We start from the raw sequence: 19,093 nt of genomic DNA on the forward strand, positions 1-19,093 counted from the left end.
ATAACCATACACCCCTTAACAACACCATATACTCCTATACATCACTATACACCCCCATACACCACCATACAGCCCTATACACCACCATACACCCCTATACATCACCATACACCCCTATAAATCACCATAAATCCCTATACATCACCATACATCCCTACACATCACCATACACTCTATACATAACCATACACCCCTTAACAACACCATATACTCCTATACATCACTATATACCCCCATACATCACTATACACCCCTATAAATTACCGGACATCACTATACATCACCATACATCCCTATACATCACCATACATCCCTATACATTACCATACACCCCCATACATCGCCATACACCCCTATACAATACCATATACCCTTATACATTCCCAGAAACCCCTATACACCACCATACACCCCTATACAACAACAACAACAACACCAAATGCTTTATTTGCATGACCATAAAGGAATTACAGTATTGCAAAAGCTATTAGTCTAAGTTTAAGTACTAATTCAACTAATTAGTACGTGCAAAACATTACCAAACGTTACAGTTCTCATTCATTCATTTATTGATATTAATTTGGTTCTTAATTCAAAGCATTGCGAGATAAATGAAACTAATTGACAGTTAATTAAATAATCAGAAGAATTCATAAGAAGAGATATTAAAGTATCGTGTGAAAGTGATTTGTGTGACGGAAGATTTTTCCACTTTGAAACGAATTTAAGGCTCAACGGGAACTCGGTGCTTGACTCACGATAAACTGGGGAAAACTAGACTCAAATGGCAACTCGCTTGCGGGGAAGAGCCGTCACTTCTCTCGAGGTCCGGGATCAGACCACTAACTGGTACAGCAGTAGATAAAACAGAACAAAACTTGGTTCCAACAGCGTTTATTCTTCGGCGGATCAACAGCAATAACTCGGGTAGGACACGGCGAAATAATCGGCGATGTAATCGAAAAATCAGTGAAAACTAACTTACTTATATGTGATTTTTACAACCATTGAAGACAAAAGAATACAATAGAAATATAAACAGAAATCACTTAGAGCTAGATGAAAACTAAATACAAATTCTATTTTAAACCTGAAATCTTTTGTTACTGTTGCTATTTTAGAAAGTAAAAGTACTGAGACAAAGACCTAGCCAGGTCAGCAAAACAGCGTTTATGTACAAAGTGTTACAATATGAATAAAATTGCAAGTCCAGCTATCGGCTGTTTAAACAGGAAAAGCGCAGACTAATTGGAGGTTTTCATCTTAAACAAAAACCGATCTATTTTTAAAATTACAAGACAGCAAAACCTTTCATATCCAAAATTCGGTTATCACCTCTCTTAAACTAACAACTCAATGAAATATACTTTTGCAAATAAATATAAGTAAGTTGCAATTAGAACGAGGTACACCTGTATCAAAAGGCGTTACTATGAATAGATGTCGTCTGGTAGTTAAATCAGGAAAAATAGACTGAAGTCAAATAAACCATTATTAAGAAATTAAGTATTCTTTCAAGAGTCAACATTGACGTAAAATGTATATAATTACTTTTGTTCGTTTAAAACGAAAACTGTTGGCTTTTCTATGATTATTACTCAGTGAACACAAAGCAAATGAAGCAAAGGAAAGTAAAATGGCACGAGCATTTTTGCGGAGCTCAGAAACTTCTTTATGCCAATTCTGTATGAACGACTGAGAACAAAGTCAAAGCGAATATTTGAAAGCTATATATGAAATTCGAGGCAAATAAAGAATTCATGGAAAATCTCTCCTTACATTTGAAGTCAGGTATTTTAGTTTCTAGTTTGGGGAAAAATATGTCTCTGATCTGAGAATAAGCTTTACAATCTAGTAAGAAATGATTTTCATCTTCGATTTTGTTACTTGTACAAAAGTGACATATCCTATCATTGCAAAGAATGTTTTCGTATCTACCTGTTTCAATTCTAAGTTGATAACTACTTATTCTAAATCTAACTAATGCTTTTCTCGAAGGGTTTTTTCTTGTTAAAACTAGGTACGGCGAGGGGCTATAGTCGTCTTTGATGGTACAATAAAAACTGAGTTTTTGTGATTGTTCAGTTGAAGGGTCTGATTCCAGTAAGAGACGTATTTATTTTTCATTATGCCGATATACCTATGTAACTATTAAATCACTCAATGAATTACAGGAAAAGTCTTAGTTTAGATCATGGTAGTCAACCATTTTCATGAGATTAGAGTAAAAGCTAGTTTTTCCGTTATCATGAAGGTCACTTGAAATTTGTAAGGCCTGTTTAACTATAGAATCTCCATCTTTACCTCTCAGATAGTCTAAGTAATTTAGAATCTTTTTATTTATATCAATGATCTTGGGAAATTTATCGCGTTCAGCTCTACAAGCAATGTTGGATGCCTTGTTATGTACTTGTAAATAACGTTTACAGAATTGCAAATGGGTTTTTTCAATTGCAGAGTTATACAGCACCATATACCCCTCTACATCACCATACATCCTTACACATCACCATACACAAAAAATAAAAAATAAGATCAAAATAAGATCATGAGGCTACAGAATCCATGTGGCATTTCAATTATCGATGCTTTTACAGCTGTTTTTTGGATAATACCCGACCTGCGATGCCAAAAGCGTCTTTGGATTTTGTGTTTTTCTGCGACGTAAATCACAATCTGAAGAAGCGACGCTTTCTTCGCTTTCTCGCCTTTACATTTTAGCGAACCTCCTAGGAAATGAAAGCCCGTGGTTTGTGATTTGTGATTGGTGGATTTCAATTCGTTTTGTGTGTTTCTATGTTTCAAGGCTCGTTGCTTTGTTTTTTAAAAGAACCGTAAGTTTTACCTTAGTTCTAAGTTTTTTTTAACTTCTTTATACTGAAACGTGGCACGTTTAGATTTAGAGGAAACACAGATACGGAAGGGTGAAAACGAACTGGTTCGTTCCCGCTAACATTTACATTTGCTGACAAACACATTGGATGCTACGGTTCGATTGACGTCGCAGAATAATTTGAATTTGGAGCATGCTCAATTTTGTCGAAGATGTCAGCAGACATTCTCGACCCCAGTGCTTACGGGTGAGGTTCCTTCCTCTTCCCGACTTATCTAGGAAGATCGAAGGAGACTCTGTTCGCAGGGTACTAATGTCGTTATTCATGTCGTTATACACGGCATTCATTGAAAACATACTGGTCTTGTTTGGTGTAATTATGAGTAATATACACTGTTTATCTAGCCGATTTTTTGAAATCCAGCCTAAAGAAATTTCCAGTCAAGTGAGTGAAAAGGCGTCAAAAGTCAGGTTTCTTTACGATAAGCCCGAGAAGCTCCAAAATCACAGTAACGAAGAAATAGGAAGGGAGAAAAAAAACAGCGAGGGGAAGGAAAGGAGGAGAAGAGAAAAAAAGCAATGGTCGTCCTCTTAGTTTTTATAATAGTTCCTTTGGCAGGGGCGCGGCCAGCTTTTCGACTATAGTTGTAGGCCTGCGCTGGCCTCACCTACACTTTGACCTCTTAAGCGTTTTAGCTCACCCCAATAACTCATAGTTTATTACAAGCGGTAGAGTGATCAAACCAAAAATTTGTAAGCATGGAGATAGTTTTTGGCCGAAAAAAAAAAGGACGCAAAAAGCTCCAATTGGCGATAGCGTTTCAAAAATCCCGCTAGATATAGAAGAAGCTTTTTAGATACGTATATATTGTCAGTTAGAAATTGTTATGTTGTTTTATTTCATATTGTACCAACCTGATGAATTTTTACCGTTTTAAAATAAAGATTTGAGATAATAATAATAATTCAATATCGTTTTTTATTGATGAACTTGAAATTTGAAAGTCATATACCAATAATGAAAATAAAAGAGTCGATGAATTAAATAAATAATGTTTTCTCTACTGACCTTGGAGCTAGTAGCCGAGTTGCGGAGGAACTGCGGAAATCAGACGCATTTTGCAGTCGCTTCAGTCCCTGTTTAATCTCACCGCCGCCCCCCACCCCAGAGTCCCATAACGGCACAAGTCGGCTGGCTTACTCTTCGAAACAGGAAACGACGAAAACGAAGCCAACGAGAACGCCCAAAAAACAATAAAAATGAGGTAGGTACAAAAGTCGGACCGGATCAACTCGGACCGCCAGTCCGGGTCGGATCAACTCGGATCGACTCGGACCAACTCGCATCGAATAAAAAAATAAAAATGAAATAAAATTGGACTCGGATCAACTCGGATCATAAAAAAGAAAACAACTCGGATTATAAAAAGAAAAATAAAATCAGTCGGTATCACTTAACTTTCACCCGCCATTTTTTTTTTTTGTCACGAACTCGTGGTTGCGTAAATTAATTTTATTTTTATTTTTATTAATTTTAATGATACACTAGTGAGCATCACACATACACTTCCAGTGAACATTTTCAACTTGGAAGGAGGATAAATCATGCTCGCCCGGGACAACGAAAATTTTCGTACCTAAGGCGAGAATTGAACTCACGACCCTCCGAATACTACATGTTTATCGGACGTTCCAACCACTGAACCGGAGGGTCGCGAGTTCGATTCTTGCCAAGGGCATGGAAATTTCTATTGTCCAGGGCGTGCATGGTTTCTCCTCCTTCCAAGTTGAAAATGTTCACTGGAAATGTATGTGTGCTGCTCACTAGTGTATCATTAAAATTAAGTTTCAGAAGTCGTGCAGAAAAAAAAAACAAACAAACAGGAACAAACAAACACTCTTCGGTAACTATCTAAATGCGATCAACAGACCAGGCTTTTGATGCTTTCCTGATAAATAATTCAGTAGTCTAATAAATAAGCAAATATATACATTCTAGGCGACTGAAACTATCATTTCTTTACCGTGAAACCACAACCACGACTTTATAACAAAATGATCCGAGAGGAACTGGCACTAATAAAACAAAATGGCGCCTGAAAGCCACGGAGAAAAAAAGTATGATCTGGCCTTTTTTACCCTCCAAATGGGTTAAACTTTAAGTTTTGCTGATTCAATTTAATTTTTTTTATTGCTCCGAGTTGATCCGAGTCCAATTTTATTTTATTTTTATTTTTTTATTCGATCCGAGCTGGTCCGAGTCGATCCGAGTTGATCCGACCCGGACTGGCGGTCCGAGTTGATCCGGTCCGACTTTTGTACCTGCCTTAAGGTGACTCGACCCAGTTTTTTTGGGGGGGTACCATCCTACTTTGAAGCTCTCTGGTATCCCCACCTTTACTTTTATCGTAAGTCTAACACATGGAATGGATAACATATAGATCAATCTACAATATAACATAAAATATTTGGCGATCGGAGTAAATGTCACGTGGTTATAATGCCACGCCCCTTTGAGGTCTGAGTCGAAAATCTGCTGTTGCAGGCATTTTTTCGTGAAAATCTCTCGGCTACAGATAGTGCGCATTAGTGCCTTGCGCTGAACAGAGTTTCACCAAAATCGCAAAGACCCAATTCGAGAAATTCAGCGGTTTCCAAATTTAGGTCATAATTTATGCGAAAATGATAAGCAAACTTTACAAGGATTATATCTAATAAACTATGAGATTCATCTCTTTATTTTGGGCATCGTTATAACAGATGGGTCCTTGCAAGTCAGCAAAACGCTTTAGGGCCTTGTAAATGCGCGCGATTTCGAGCAAAGCAAACATATAGAAATTATAGTTTTCGCTATTTGTTGACGTTTGTCAGCGTTTAAGAGTCAATCTCACGAAAAAAGCATTTTCTTAAAAATTCGTAGTTTTTTTTCCTTCAAATTTTTTCAGGGCCACAATTGATTAACTAACTACCCGGACTCTGAATTTCATGGTCATTGAAAAACTGTGACATTACCTTCTATAAGCCCAAACTTGAGTAAACATTGAAGATTTTTAGCGTTTTGGCTGAGTTTGTGCTTTGGGAGTTGTCTATTGTTTCTAGTCTGTCATTATACAGCATTCTTGTTCAGCACGCGTGCAATGACCACGCTTGGCTGACTTTCGAATGCTCACCGAGATATGATCAGTTTGGTACAATGAGACAGGCCATCGCGTGATACATACAGGTTTAACTCACAATTTTTAATCAATTCTCGTGCTTCTTGTGCCTTTGCAAAAAAATCAAGAAATGCTACACACCAAATCTACTTACTATTAAAAAAATATCATTTTTTCATATGTTTAAGGCAAGCCAATAATTAAACCAACTCTTGACGGGAATATCTCGGTGAGCATTCGGAAGTCAGCCAAGCGTGGTCATTGCACGCGTGCTGAACAAGAATGCTGTATAATGACAGACTAGAAACAATAGACAACTCCCAAAGCACAAACTCAGCCAAAACGCTAAAAATCTTCAATGTTTACTCAAGTTTGGGCTTATAGAAGATAATGTCACAGTTTTTCAATGACCATGAAATTCAGAGTCCGTGTAGTTAGTTAATCAATTGTGGCCCTGAAAAAATTTGAAGGAAAAAAAACTACGAATTTTTAAGAAAATGCTTTTTTCGTGAGAAAGACTCTTAAACGCTGACAAACGTCAACAAATTGGGAAAACTATAATTTCTATATGTTTGCTTTGCTCGAAATCGCGCGCATTTACAAGGCCCTAAAGCGTTTTGCTGACTTGCAAGGACTCATCTGTTATAACGATGCTCAAAATAAAGAGATGAATCTCATAGTTTATTAGATATAATCCTTGTAAAGTTTGCTTATCATTTTCGCATAAATTATGACCTAAATTTGGAAACCGCTGAATTTCTCGAATTGGGTCTTTGCGATTTTGGTGAAACTCTGTTCAGCGCAAGGCACTAATGCGCACTATGTGTAGCCGAGAGATTTTCACGAAAAAATGCCTGCAACAGCAGATTTTCGACTCAGACCTCAAAGGGGCGTGGCATTATAACCACGTGACATTTACTCCGATCGCCAAAAATTTTATGTTATATTGTAGATTGATCTATATGTTATCCATTCTATGTGTTAGACTTACGATAAAAGTAAAGGTGGGGATACCAGAGAGCTTCAAAGTAGGATGGTACCCCCCCCAAAAAACTGGGTCGAGTCACCTTAAAGTTTACCTCTGGGGGAGTGGGTAACATGTTGGTCTATTACCGTTCTTAAACTTAAAAGATATGCTCAGACGTACGATGTCCGGGAACAAAGCCAATTTGGGAGCGATGAAGTATTTTATGATTGTTTGAAAAGTTTAATAATCTCGTATTTAAAATAGAACAAAAGACTTTGCCAAGACAACTACTAATGCAAATACCTCTATAATTTGAAGGGTCATCTTTGTTTCCAGATTTATGCAAGGCAGTGATTATTCCATTACTCCATGATGTAGGAAATGTTCCAGATTGACTGTAGAATCAGATTAAAAAGTTTCTCAAGTGGATATTTTATAAAGCTTGAGCTTGTTTTAATCATTTCATTGCGTATTCCACCAAGTCCAGCGGCCTTCTTGTTTTTTAGTTTTTTAATTGCTTTATCAATCTCTTCAATGGATATTGGGTTGTCTAATTCCGATTGTAAATGGTTGCTGTCCTCCAAACGCTTTTTATCGTTTAACATGTGTATTTGAAATGCCGATAATGTATTAGGATCAGGTGCTGAGTGTAGCGTTTTAAAAAAAAAGTTCATAAAGTTTATTGGTCGGGTTTTCGTTATTATTATAAGACAAGTTGTTTTCGTTCATTGACTTTAGAGTATCCCAAAATTTGCGGTTATTTTCGTTACTAATCAGCTCATTTATTTTAGAGTCAACAAATTGTTTTTTTTTTGTTTTATAAGTTTTTTAAAGGTCTTATTTTGAACATGATATTCTTTTCTGAGTTCGGTATCCAGAGGATTGCGGTGTTTTTTGTTAGATAACTTTTTAAGTGAAGATCTTAAAGTTTTGCAATCATAATCAAACCACTTCTTAGTAATTGGCTTTCTTTTAGATTTCTTTTGGCTACTTAATTTGAGTGAACGTTTTGCTGCCTCAGTCATAATGTTTGTGAATTGATTGGTAGCATTTTCAACATCTGTACTGCTTAAATCGAAGTTTGTACTTTCGAACAGATGTAATAAAGACAGAATATCGTTGGAATGAAAGGCAGCAGTGAATTTTGCTGCAGACGTTTCGTCCCAGACATACTGTTGTGGAAGCTTAACGTTGTTTTTCTCTTGAAAACTGTTATTATTATTTGAGAGGTCTGTACCAGTTTTGATCCAGCAGACAATTTGAGAGTGACCTGAAAATATGTTTGGTTGCTTTACGGCGAAACCTTGAACCGAAGTGAACAGGTCATGGCTAACGATAATATAATCTACAGTACTTATTCCATTAATAGAGTGAAATGTGAATTTTCCCAAATTATCTCCCTTTGATCGGCCGTTTAGAATCCTTAGATCACAGGTTTTACAAAGATCAAGTAATTGTTTTCCATGATCGTTGACAGTGTTATCAAAGTTCTGTCTTTTAGTGAGATTGGGTGGTGGAGGAATATCTCCGCCAGATATAAACTTGCCACTTTCATCCATGATAAAATCATTTTCTTTTCCAGTTCTAGCATTTTAAGTCACCGAAAGTACTTAAATTAATGTATAGAAGTGAAGTACTTAAATTTAGATTAATAGCTTTTGCAATACTGTAATTCCTTTATGGTCATGCAAATAAAGCATTTGGTGTATGGTGATGTATAAGGAGTGTATGGTGAAGTATACGGATGTATGGTTTTGTATAGGGGGGTATGGTGATGTATATAGGTGTATGGTGATGTATAGGGTGTATGATGATGTATAAGGGTGTATGGTGATGTATAGGGGTGTATGGTGATGTATAGAGGTATATGGTGATGTATAGAGGTATATGGTGATGTATATGGGTGTATAGTGATGTATAGGAGTGTATGGGAATGTATAGGGGTGTATGTTGTTGTATGAGGATGTATGGTGATGTATAGCGGTGTATGGTGATGTATAGCGGTGTATGGTGATGTATATGGGTGTATGGGAATGTATAGGGGTGTATGGTGATGTATAGAGGTATATGGTGATGTATATGGGTGAAAAGTGATGTATAGGGGTGTATGGTGATGTATGGGGATGTATGGTGATGTATAGGGGTGTATGGTGATGTATAGCGGTGTATGGTGATGTATAGAGGTGTATGGGAATGTACAGGGGTGTATGGTGATGTATATGGTTGTATAGTGATGTATAGGGGTGTATGGGAATGTATAGGGGTGTATGGTGATGTATATGGGTGTATGGTGACGTATAGGGGTGTATGGGAATGTATAGGGGTGTATGGTGATGTATATGGGTGTATAGTGCTGTATAGGGGTGTACGGGAATGAATAGGGGTGTAAGGTGATGTATGGGGATGTATGGTGATGTATAGGGGTGTATGATGATGTATATGGGTGTATGGTGATGTGTAGGGGTGTATGGGAATGTATAGGGGTGTATGGTGATGTATAGGGAGGTATGGTGATGTATAGGGGTGTATGGTGATGTATAGGAATATATGGTGTTGTGTAGGGATGCATGGTGATGTATAGCGGTGTATGGTGATGTATAGGGGTGTATGGTGATGTATAGGGGTGTATGGTGATGTATAGGGGTATATGGTGATGTATAGGAGTTCCTACGCGCTGCTAATATTTCTCGTACTAACGCGTTACAGACTAAACCCAAAGCTTCTAATGATGTCGTACCATTTGTTGTCACATATAACCCAGCACTTCCACGCATTTCTAATTTCCTGCGCAAACATTTTAACATCTTACACTCCTCTAACCGTTGCAAAGACGTCTTTAAGCAACCGCCTTTTGTTGGTTACAGACGTAGCTCTAATCTTCGTGACCTTTTAGTTAAAGCACAACTACCCGTTATCTCCACCAATCATTTTCCGCCGGGCTCCTTCCGCTGTGGACAGAATTGTGCCACTTGTCCATACATCACTAACGGCCTAACAAGTTATACCTTTTACGCTACAGGCGAAACACGCTCCATCACTTCACACATTACTTGTAACACTAAAAATGTTATCTACATGGTTCAATGTAACCGTTGTAATTTACAATATATAGGTGAAACTAAGCGACGTCTCAAGGACAGATTTAACGAACACAGACGTGCAGTCGACAAAACTAACATTAAATCTAAACCCACTACTGTTTCTGAACACTTTCTCTCTCACTCTAACCATTCTCATAGTGACATGCAGTTAATCCCACTAGAGAAAATTCATTCTTCACGTGACTCAGTTCGTAAGGCCAGGGAGTCGCATTTGATAGATAAGGCCATGACTCTTGAACCTCATGGCCTAAACCGCCGTGATGAATTATTGTAATCCATATCCTTAGTATTTTTCCTTTCCAGTTTTTATGTTGTACGTCATTTCCGCCTCTCCCTTTTATTGCGACATTCTCCATCTATATAATATTGTGGTTGCTACATAAGTTCAGTAACATCTGTAAACCTGAAGAAGGCTGGTATGGCCAGCCGAAATATTGTTATAAAAAAACAATACACGTTGTTTTAAATCAGCTTTGCTGTAGTCTTCGGACTTCTCGTTCTTGTTATAGGAGTATATGGCGATGTATAGGGGTGTATAGTGATGTAGAGGGGTATATGGCGATGTATAGGGATGTATAGGGGGGTATGATGATATCTGTAAGTGTTTATACAGGGGCGGATCTAGGGGGAGGGTGCAGGGGGTGCGCACCCCCTTCCCCGCTTCTTGAGATGACCTGCGGTTTTCTAATACAACTGCTATTCTGCAAAAAAAACTATGTGGTTTATTGGCGTTGAAGTAGAGCAAGAGACGAGTGCACCCCCTCCTAAAAAAAATCCTGGATCCGCCCCTGTTATAGTATAATAATATAAGATATAATAAGTATGTTTAGGTACATAATAATAATAATCATATATGAAGTACATACCACTTTCTTTCCATCTGCCGCTGAATAAGATGTCTGGGGAAAGTGATGGGCGACTATATGGCATACTGGCATGAACTATTTACCCACCCCTCGGACTACAACTTTACATTTACTTCGCCGCGTGTTAGGTTGGAGCCATAAATCCGGAAAACTGTGAGTTTGGACTTAGACAAAATAATTTAAGGTATAATTGGACTAGACTGTTAACTCTTTAAACTTTAAATCACTTGATCTTTCTTGTTAGCTGTGGTATAAAGTTATGCTGCTTTTCTACAGATACATGGAAGTCTGTAGCAAATATCAGTGACTTCGCCCCGCAGTAAATTAGCTAACCATGGAATGGTATTAACTCCAAATTCTAGTTAAATCACGATTTTAGACATTTTTTTAAGGCATACCTGTGAATCGGCTTGGGTTATCGAGGGAAATCTCTGCAATCGAAGGTAGGAAATTTTATTGTAGGTCGGCGGCAATGGTTGTCCCTAAATCTACCTAAGACTTTGAAAAAAAAAAAAGAAACTGCGGGAAGTACGGCATCTCCTTATAAGTTGTTTATTTTAAGTTGCTTTTGTAATCGAAGAGTGAAGTAAAATTAAGTCAAAATGGAGCAATTTTAGTCATTTTGAAAAGGAACTGAACTGTACCTCACCGCGCGCGCAAAAGGTTGGCAAAGTATGTCAAGTACAGTACGGATCGCTTCAGCCGAATCGCGGTTTACATCGAAGCAACCTTTGGTACAAGATGACTGCAATAGTTAAAATCGAAATCGTCGATGAATTGTTGTGTCAATTCTGAACATTTTGTGGGGCTAACTCTTCACGAGGCTAATTCAAAAATGAGCTTTCTTACGGGGCGAACTAGTTGTGGGCGAACTCGCTACGGGGCTAGCCTGCGTAGCAAGCGTTTCCTCGCGAGGTTCGTCTAGAAAGCTGGGACAAGAGCAAAAAAAAAAAAAGAATGACGGGGGAGGGGGAGGGGAACAAAGGAACCGCTTGCCCGCAAACCCCACGATTTTGAAAAACTGCGTTCGCCCACGAACGCAGCTTCTGATTGGCGCGGCGCGTGTAGTGTTGATTACTTAGCATTCGAAACATCAATCAAACCAGGTATGCTTGCGTCACAGATCTGGTCTCATCTGATTTGTGGTCGCAGATTACAAATGCTTTGGACTGATATTTATTGGAATCATGTTTGTGCGAAGGTTTATGGGATCAGAGTCTTCAAAGTATAATTGGAGATCGAGCAGTGGCGACTAGGGAAGGCCAATTTATTGAGAATGACGGCGTGCGGATCTGACTGGAAAAATAGACTGTTTGTTAAAGATAACATCAACATAAATCAGAACATCGGTACTCGACACTAGCTAAAGGCGCCATGGACAAGCGATTTGTCAGCTTTTTCAAATGAAAAGATTCTTTTTGTTTTTTGGAAATTTAGCGGCATCTATTGTAGAGAACGTTTCGACACAGGCTGAAGAGCCGCCGCTCTGCAAAACTTATAGCCGGCGGAGTGAATTGTTCCGGAAAAATCATCTTTGACGTGTCGACAAGGTTTCAGACGAGATAAAGCCACACAATAAAAAACAAGAAATTCCGCAGCAATCGCTCATAGTTTTAACTTTCTTTTATCGTAAAGCTTCTTTATTACAGTTCTTGCAATCGCCTGCAATATGTTCTATTAGAGAACAAAGTAATTTTACATATCTGGTAATCCAGGGGTAATCTGTTCGTTATGTTTCTATTTTGACTAGCTGTCAATTTACAAATGAACCGAGCCGTGAAATATCAAGGGGCGTTTTCCAGAATCGTGGGGTTTGCGGGCAAGCGTTTCCTCTTCTCCCCTCCCCCTTCAACCTTCTTTTTGTACTTCCGCTCTAACTTTCGCGCAATAACTCGATTGGAAACGCTTGCTACGCAGGCTACTACGGGGCGAAACCACTGGATTCCCTCAGTCTGTAGGGTTAAGGTCAAACTTAGCTTAAACTTATATTTTCTGATTTAGAACGAAAAAGTTGAAGCAACTCTTGAGAAATTTATGGAGAGGCTGATTGTTCTGTTGTATAGCCAGTTTTTTCCCTTTTAAAGCTTTTCCCATAGAAAATGTGACCCCTCACGCAAAAATGTACACTAACGATCTTTCGTTAAAAGACCTAAAATGTTAGCTACCCATTAGTCATCCGTTAACGTCGATTTACACTGATGCGTTTTTGGCTATGCACATTAACGCACATAAATTTTAATCACGTAAATAAAATAGCGCCAAGATATAAATTGTTGAGATTAAACGTGAAGTTCAGTGAGGTTCTACTTTTATGCTTATGTGCAACCTTTCATACATTAACTCTATTTTATTTGTGATCGTAAATTTGAGGCATGTACGCACGTAAAAATCATGCGACAACGGAAATCAACCCCTAGAGAAAGTAATGAAACCATTAGTAGCATTGGTCAATCCGTTAGAGTGTTAGTCATTACTGTTAGTGGCGTTAGTCAATCCATTAACCTCTGCTCTGTGCCTGTTAAAAGTGTGAGTCATATCCAATTGTTAGTCAGTCCATCAGTATGATCTAAAACCCGATAGAAAACTAAGCAATAACGAACATGTGACCTCTCACGCGAAAACGTACACTAACGGCTTCCGTTTTCAAATGGAAATCTGTTCACAAGCCGTTTCTCATCCGTTCAGAAAAAATTTGCGTCCGTTTGAACGGCTTGGGCGATCCGTTTAAAAAGAAAGTCCAGCTGTTCGAACGGCTGTGTCATCCGTTCACAAAAATTGCCCAACCGTTTGAACGGCTAGTGTACCCGTTCGGAAAAATTTGCATCCATTCGAGCGGTTTGGTCATCCGTTCACAAAAATCATCCATCCGTTCAGAAAAATTGTCTATCCGTTCAAACGGCTGTGGCACCCGTTCAGAAAAACCAAAACCAAAACTCTCGTCATTTTTTTAAAAGGCCTTAGATTTTTTTGCAAAGAACAGTTTACAACTAATCAACTAATCAAGTTTTACATTTGTTACTGTACATGGGAAAAGTCTGGAAGGTGCAATGAACCTTTAATGTGACCAAAAGGTGTCACTACTTTCAAATAATTATTTTCAATTTCAAGCACTTTTCCCAGCAGTAAATTTGAGTTGAAAGGAGATTTCTTGTCCACTCTATCTATTTTAATTGAAACCACGTCATCAATTTAGTACACTTTCTTTCTTGGATTTACTTCAGACTGTTTGATCATTTTGGTATTGTAGCTTTCCTGTGTTTCTTGAATTTATTTTCTTTTCTGCTTTCCTGGGCCTTCTTCAAGATCATGGTCTAATAGTTCCCTTTTGGCCTTCATGTGAAACACTGCTTCATATTGTGTCATGTTGATAGCACAATGATAAGTAATGTTCATGATGTAGGATACTTGCATGGTGTACTTGCACCATTTGGAAATTTGGAGACCACAAGTGCCCATTATCAAGCTTCTCATGTTTTCTTTCATTGTAGGATTTGATCATTCCACCAGCCCTTGAGTTGTCGGAGTCCTGGCTGCTCCATGGAGAAGTTGGATCTGATTAGTGCTACAAAATGCTTTCATTTTCTTGTTTTCAAATTCACCTCCATTATCTGTTAAAATTTTTTGGGGGTAGCCATAAGTTACACAATACTTTTGAACTTCATTCAGTACTTCATCAGCAAGTTTGTTATGGATGGGGTGAACATTCACAAACTTTGTGTGGTGATCAATAACATTTATAGTCCACTTGTGCTTTGGTTCACATTCACATGGGCAATTTCTGAAATCCATAAGATCAACTTCAGTCAAGGAAAGGAATGTTTCAGCTTGAAGAGGACTTACCACGGGTTTCACTCTGGTGGTTATGGGTTTTTGCTCTGCTTGAAAACGGCAAAGAGAAACAAGAGTATTCGCAACTTTCTGTGTTTACTTTGGAATAATTCTCAGCAATCCATTTCTCAGTTTTTTGTCGCCCTCTGTGAGCAATTCTATGATGGTATTTAGAAAGTATATCAAAGAGCATTCCTCAATGTGCAACTTCTTTCCCTTCTGTGGTTAATAACTTCCCATTCGCATATTTCCACTTTTTTCGCTTGATGGTGTTGATTTCTGCCTTTGAAAGCTCCGGTGTTTTGATTGAAGGTGCAATGTCAAGCTCTTGTTCTGTGACAACTTTGAGATAATTCTTCACTCGATGATAGAACTCTTCTTCGACAAACACATTTACTGGCGATTTGCTTGTCTTTAAAGACTCTTTTAAGCCTTTAATTTTGGCTTCAAACGTTTCTCTAGAAACACAATTGGCAATTTCGTCGAAGTCCGCCATGCTTCTACTTGGTAGAAATGCACATGTGCAGATGTGTTTGCTAAATTCAATATGAAAAAATTACGATTTTGACCGAGAGGAGTCTGAGATGAATGGGTAATAACAAGAGAAAGAAATAAGGATGTATTTGTAACGATTGCTTAAGTGGTCAAGTGAATAAGAAAGAGGAGTGCAGATCCAAAGGTTGGGAGTTCAAATCCTGGTGAGTACCAACAAGTATAAAGATAGGGAAAGAAATCATAGTGAGATAATATGGGGGTTAGGTGAAAGGTAGTAAGAGGGGTTAGGAAGAACTAGGTTAATTCTTTTTAAGAACCCCCCAAAAAGCCAAGCCCCTAATTTTCAACCACACCCCAAAAAAGGAAAGGCCCTTTTTCAGAGAGCTGATAAAAGAACTGGTTTAAAAACTTAAACCGGTTTGAAAAATTCAAACCAAAGGTAAAATTTGAACCACAACAGAGCTACTGCAACTTATGTATTAAGCATATCAATAAAAAAAACTAATGGCTAAAATAAAGTCTAAGAAGGTTCTTAAAAATGGAAAGCAATGTAGCTTCTTTTATTGATGTAACTAAATTATTAAAAAAGAAGTGCACCTGACTAAACATGACAATAATAATAGTAATAATAATACAAAATTTTTCTATATCACTATTTACAGAAAATGATTGAAAGTGCTTTACAATAGTTCACTTAAAAATCTATTCTAAAATGATATAAATACAATGTAACATGTAAAATGTAAAAAACACTTGAATAAAAAATATTAAGTGATTAAAAAAATATATATCTTATAGGACGGTTTAGTGTGTAGTATCGTGGGATATTTTTGTGAATCAAGCCATATTTTGGTGAGCCTGTAGGGTGAGTCAAAATACAAGAGATGAGCAGAGTATGGCATTGAGTCAACTGGCCAAACATATCGACATTCGCTATGTTATTAAAATACTGGTTTTCAAAGATGTCCGCACTTTCAAAAAATTCAACTTGGCGCTGTTTAGAGGTTGTTTCCCATGGGTGCCCCTTGGTGTTGCGGCTGATTAGTTCCTCATCTGTTTTGAAGTACGGCAGGAGCTTCACAGAACATCTGTGTCGCTCGTTTTTGTTAACCTATCCACTTGGCCTTTAGAGAAGTAAATGTCATTGTTTATCATGGCGGAAACATTGTTCGAAATTAAAAGTAAACCCGTTCAGCCATTTACATTAGCGCTTTCGAAAATTTTCATAAGCCGTTTGGCCGTTTGGGTAACCCGTTCAAAATTATTGATGATGACCCGTTCACCTGTTCATGTTTATTGCTAGTCGTTTGGAATTCTAATCACGTGTTCAGCCGTTTGATGGCCCGTTCACTTTCTTGAGACGTAGCTAGACGTAGGTTACCCTTCTTTAACCCTTTAAGCCCCAATATCCACAAACAAATTCTCCAAACAGTGTTTCACCCGTTAAACGGGTGAAACGCACGGCTGTCAAACGGGTAAGAAACGGCCCACGAAGCCGTTTGAAACGGATGAAACCGAACGGCTGAAAGGCTGATAATTTATTCCGAACGGATTGGTATGACGGCTGAACGGCTATCAAAAAATTTCGAACGGATGGTAATCACGTCTGAACGGCTAAAAAAATTTTCGAACCGTAGACCTAAACGGCTGAACGGCAAGAGTAAAATTTCGAACGGATGGTCCTGAACGGCTGAACGGCTCGTCAAAAACTTCGAACGGATGGTAATCACGGCTGAACGGCTAAAAAAAATTTCGAATGGTAGACCTGAACGGCTGAATGGCACGAGTAAAATTTCGAACAGTAGACCTGAACAGCTGAATGGCTCGAGTAAAATTTCAAACAGATGATCATGTGCGGGAGAAGGGATTGTCATGACTGGCTGTTTCCAATTGAATGGGTCATGAACGGGTGAGTTTTTTTCGCCACGCAGAATATAAACAAACTTGTTCTAGACAAACAACAAAAAAAGAGCGATTAAACGCTTTGATGCTTTTAAATAAAAACTTGCTATGGCCATCACAAATGGAAAACGTGAATAGAAATAATGTTAAAAAGCTCAAATCACGATGAATAAATCGGCAGCGGTAAGTATTTTTGAATATTGAATTATGAATGAAAGTAAAGCTTGCATCATAGCAGACCGTTTTGAAACTAATTAATTGCGTAGCATCATGTCGCCAGAGAAAACTTCGAGATGTCACGCTTGTCGTGATTCCCACCCGTGCTGGCCAACAAGCAACAAACCGTCACTTCATAGAACTATACATTGAACTATGCCATAGTTCTATGAAGTGACGGTTTGTTGCTTGTTGGCCAGCACGGGTGGGAATCACGACAAGCGTGACATCTCGAAGTTTTCTCTGGCGACATGATGCTACGCAATTAATTAGTTTCAAAACGGTCTGCTATGATGCAAGCTTTACTTTCATTCATAATTCAATATTCAAAAATACTTACCGCTGCCGATTTATTCATCGTGATTTGAGCTTTTTAACATTATTTCTATTCACGTTTTCCATTTGTGATGGCCATAGCAAGTTTTTATTTAAAAGCATCAAAGCGTTTAATCGCTCTTTTTTTGTTGTTTGTCTAGAACAAGTTTGTTTATATTCTGCGTGGCGAAAAAAACTCCCCCGTTCATGACTCATTCAATTGGAAACAGCCAGTCATGACAATCCCTTCTCCCGCACATGATCATCCATTTGAAATTTTACTCGAGCCATTCAGCTGTTCAGGTCTACTGTTCGAAATTTTACTCGTGCCATTCAGCCGTTCAGGTCTACCATTCGAAATTTTTTTTAGCCGTTCAGCCGTGATTACCATCCGTTCGAAGTTTTTGACGAGCCGTTCAGGACCATCCGTTCGAAATTTTACTCTTGCCGTTCAGCCGTTTAGGTCTACGGTTCGAAAATTTTTTTAGCTGTTCAGACGTGATTACCATCCGTTCGAAATTTTTTGATAGCCGTTCAGCCGTCATACCAATCCGTTCGGAATAAATTATCAGCCTTTCAGCCGTTCGGTTTCATCCGTTTCAAACGGCTTCGTGGGCCGTTTCTTACCCGTTTGACAGCCGTGCGTTTCACCCGTTTAACGGGTGAAACACTGTTTGGAGAATTTGTTTGTGGATATTGGGGCTTAAAGGGTTAAAGAAGGGTAACCTACGTCTAGCTACGTCTCAAGAAAGTGAACGGGCCATCAAACGGCTGAACACGTGATTAGAATTCCAAACGACTAGCAATAAACATGAACAGGTGAACGGGTCATCATCAATAATTTTGAACGGGTTACCCAAACGGCCAAACGGCTTATGAAAATTTTCGAAAGCGCTAATGTAAATGGCTGAACGGGTTTACTTTTAATTTCGAACAATGTTTCCGCCATGATAAACAATGACATTTACTTCTCCAAAGGCCAAGTGGATAGGTTAACAAAAACGAGCGACACAGATGTTCTGTGAAGCTCCTGCCGTACTTCAAAACAGATGAGGAACTAATCAGCCGCAACACCAAGGGGCACCCATGGGAAACAACCTCTAAACAGCGCCAAGTTGAATTTTTTGAAAGTGCGGACATCTTTGAAAACCAGTATTTTAATAACATAGCGAATGTCGATATGTTTGGCCAGTTGACTCAATGCCATACTCTGCTCATCTCTTGTATTTTGACTCACCCTACAGGCTCACCAAAATATGGCTTGATTCACAAAAATATCCCACGATACTACACACTAAACCGTCCTATAAGATATATATTTTTTTAATCACTTAATATTTTTTATTCAAGTGTTTTTTACATTTTACATGTTACATTGTATTTATATCATTTTAGAATAGATTTTTAAGTGAACT

At 38.3% G+C, this 19,093-nt stretch overlaps 2 protein-coding genes and 1 pseudogene across 6 annotated transcripts in view; 1 reads left to right on the forward strand and 2 right to left on the reverse strand.

Annotated features, from left to right (window-relative positions):
• Nucleotides 1-7,317: 7,317 nt before the first annotated feature.
• Nucleotides 7,318-10,994, reverse strand: LOC140937909 (uncharacterized). The gene is made up of 4 exons (XM_073387476.1): nt 10,923-10,994; nt 8,698-9,629; nt 8,193-8,539; nt 7,318-7,598 (listed from the first exon to the last, which is right to left on the reverse strand). Exons 1-4 carry the CDS (start codon nt 10,992-10,994, stop codon nt 7,318-7,320), a joined length of 1,632 nt encoding a protein of 543 aa, XP_073243577.1.
• A 17-nt stretch (nt 10,995-11,011) lies between these two features.
• Nucleotides 11,012-19,093, forward strand: part of LOC140937654 (CCR4-NOT transcription complex subunit 10-like) — a 118,622-nt gene continuing 110,540 nt past the window's right edge. For 4 of the 5 annotated variants that reach the window (XM_073387211.1, XM_073387213.1, XM_073387214.1 and 1 more), the window contains exon 1: nt 11,012-11,075. The gene's annotated coding sequence lies outside the window, so the exon portion shown is untranslated. Of the gene's footprint in view, nt 11,107-19,093 lie in introns of all 5 variants that reach the window. The other variant, XM_073387212.1, reaches the window with a different exon arrangement.
• LOC140939210 (uncharacterized) lies at nt 14,153-15,187 on the reverse strand (annotated as a pseudogene).

This window comes from Porites lutea, chromosome 5 (assembly GCF_958299795.1).
Source record: "Porites lutea chromosome 5, jaPorLute2.1, whole genome shotgun sequence".
Taxonomy (NCBI): domain Eukaryota; kingdom Metazoa; phylum Cnidaria; class Anthozoa; order Scleractinia; family Poritidae; genus Porites; species Porites lutea.

Coding starts and splice junctions, on each gene's coding strand:
- LOC140937909 (XM_073387476.1), bottom strand. CDS start 10,994: ATGCCAGTATGCCATATAGTCGCCCATCACTTTCCCCAGACATCTTAT. Junction 9,630..10,922: donor CGGCAGATGGAAAGAAAGTG/GTATGTACTTCA, acceptor AAATATTAGCAG/CGCGTAGGAACTCCTATACA. Junction 8,540..8,697: donor CTATACAAAACCATACATCC/GTATACTTCACC, acceptor TTAAAATGCTAG/AACTGGAAAAGAAAATGATT.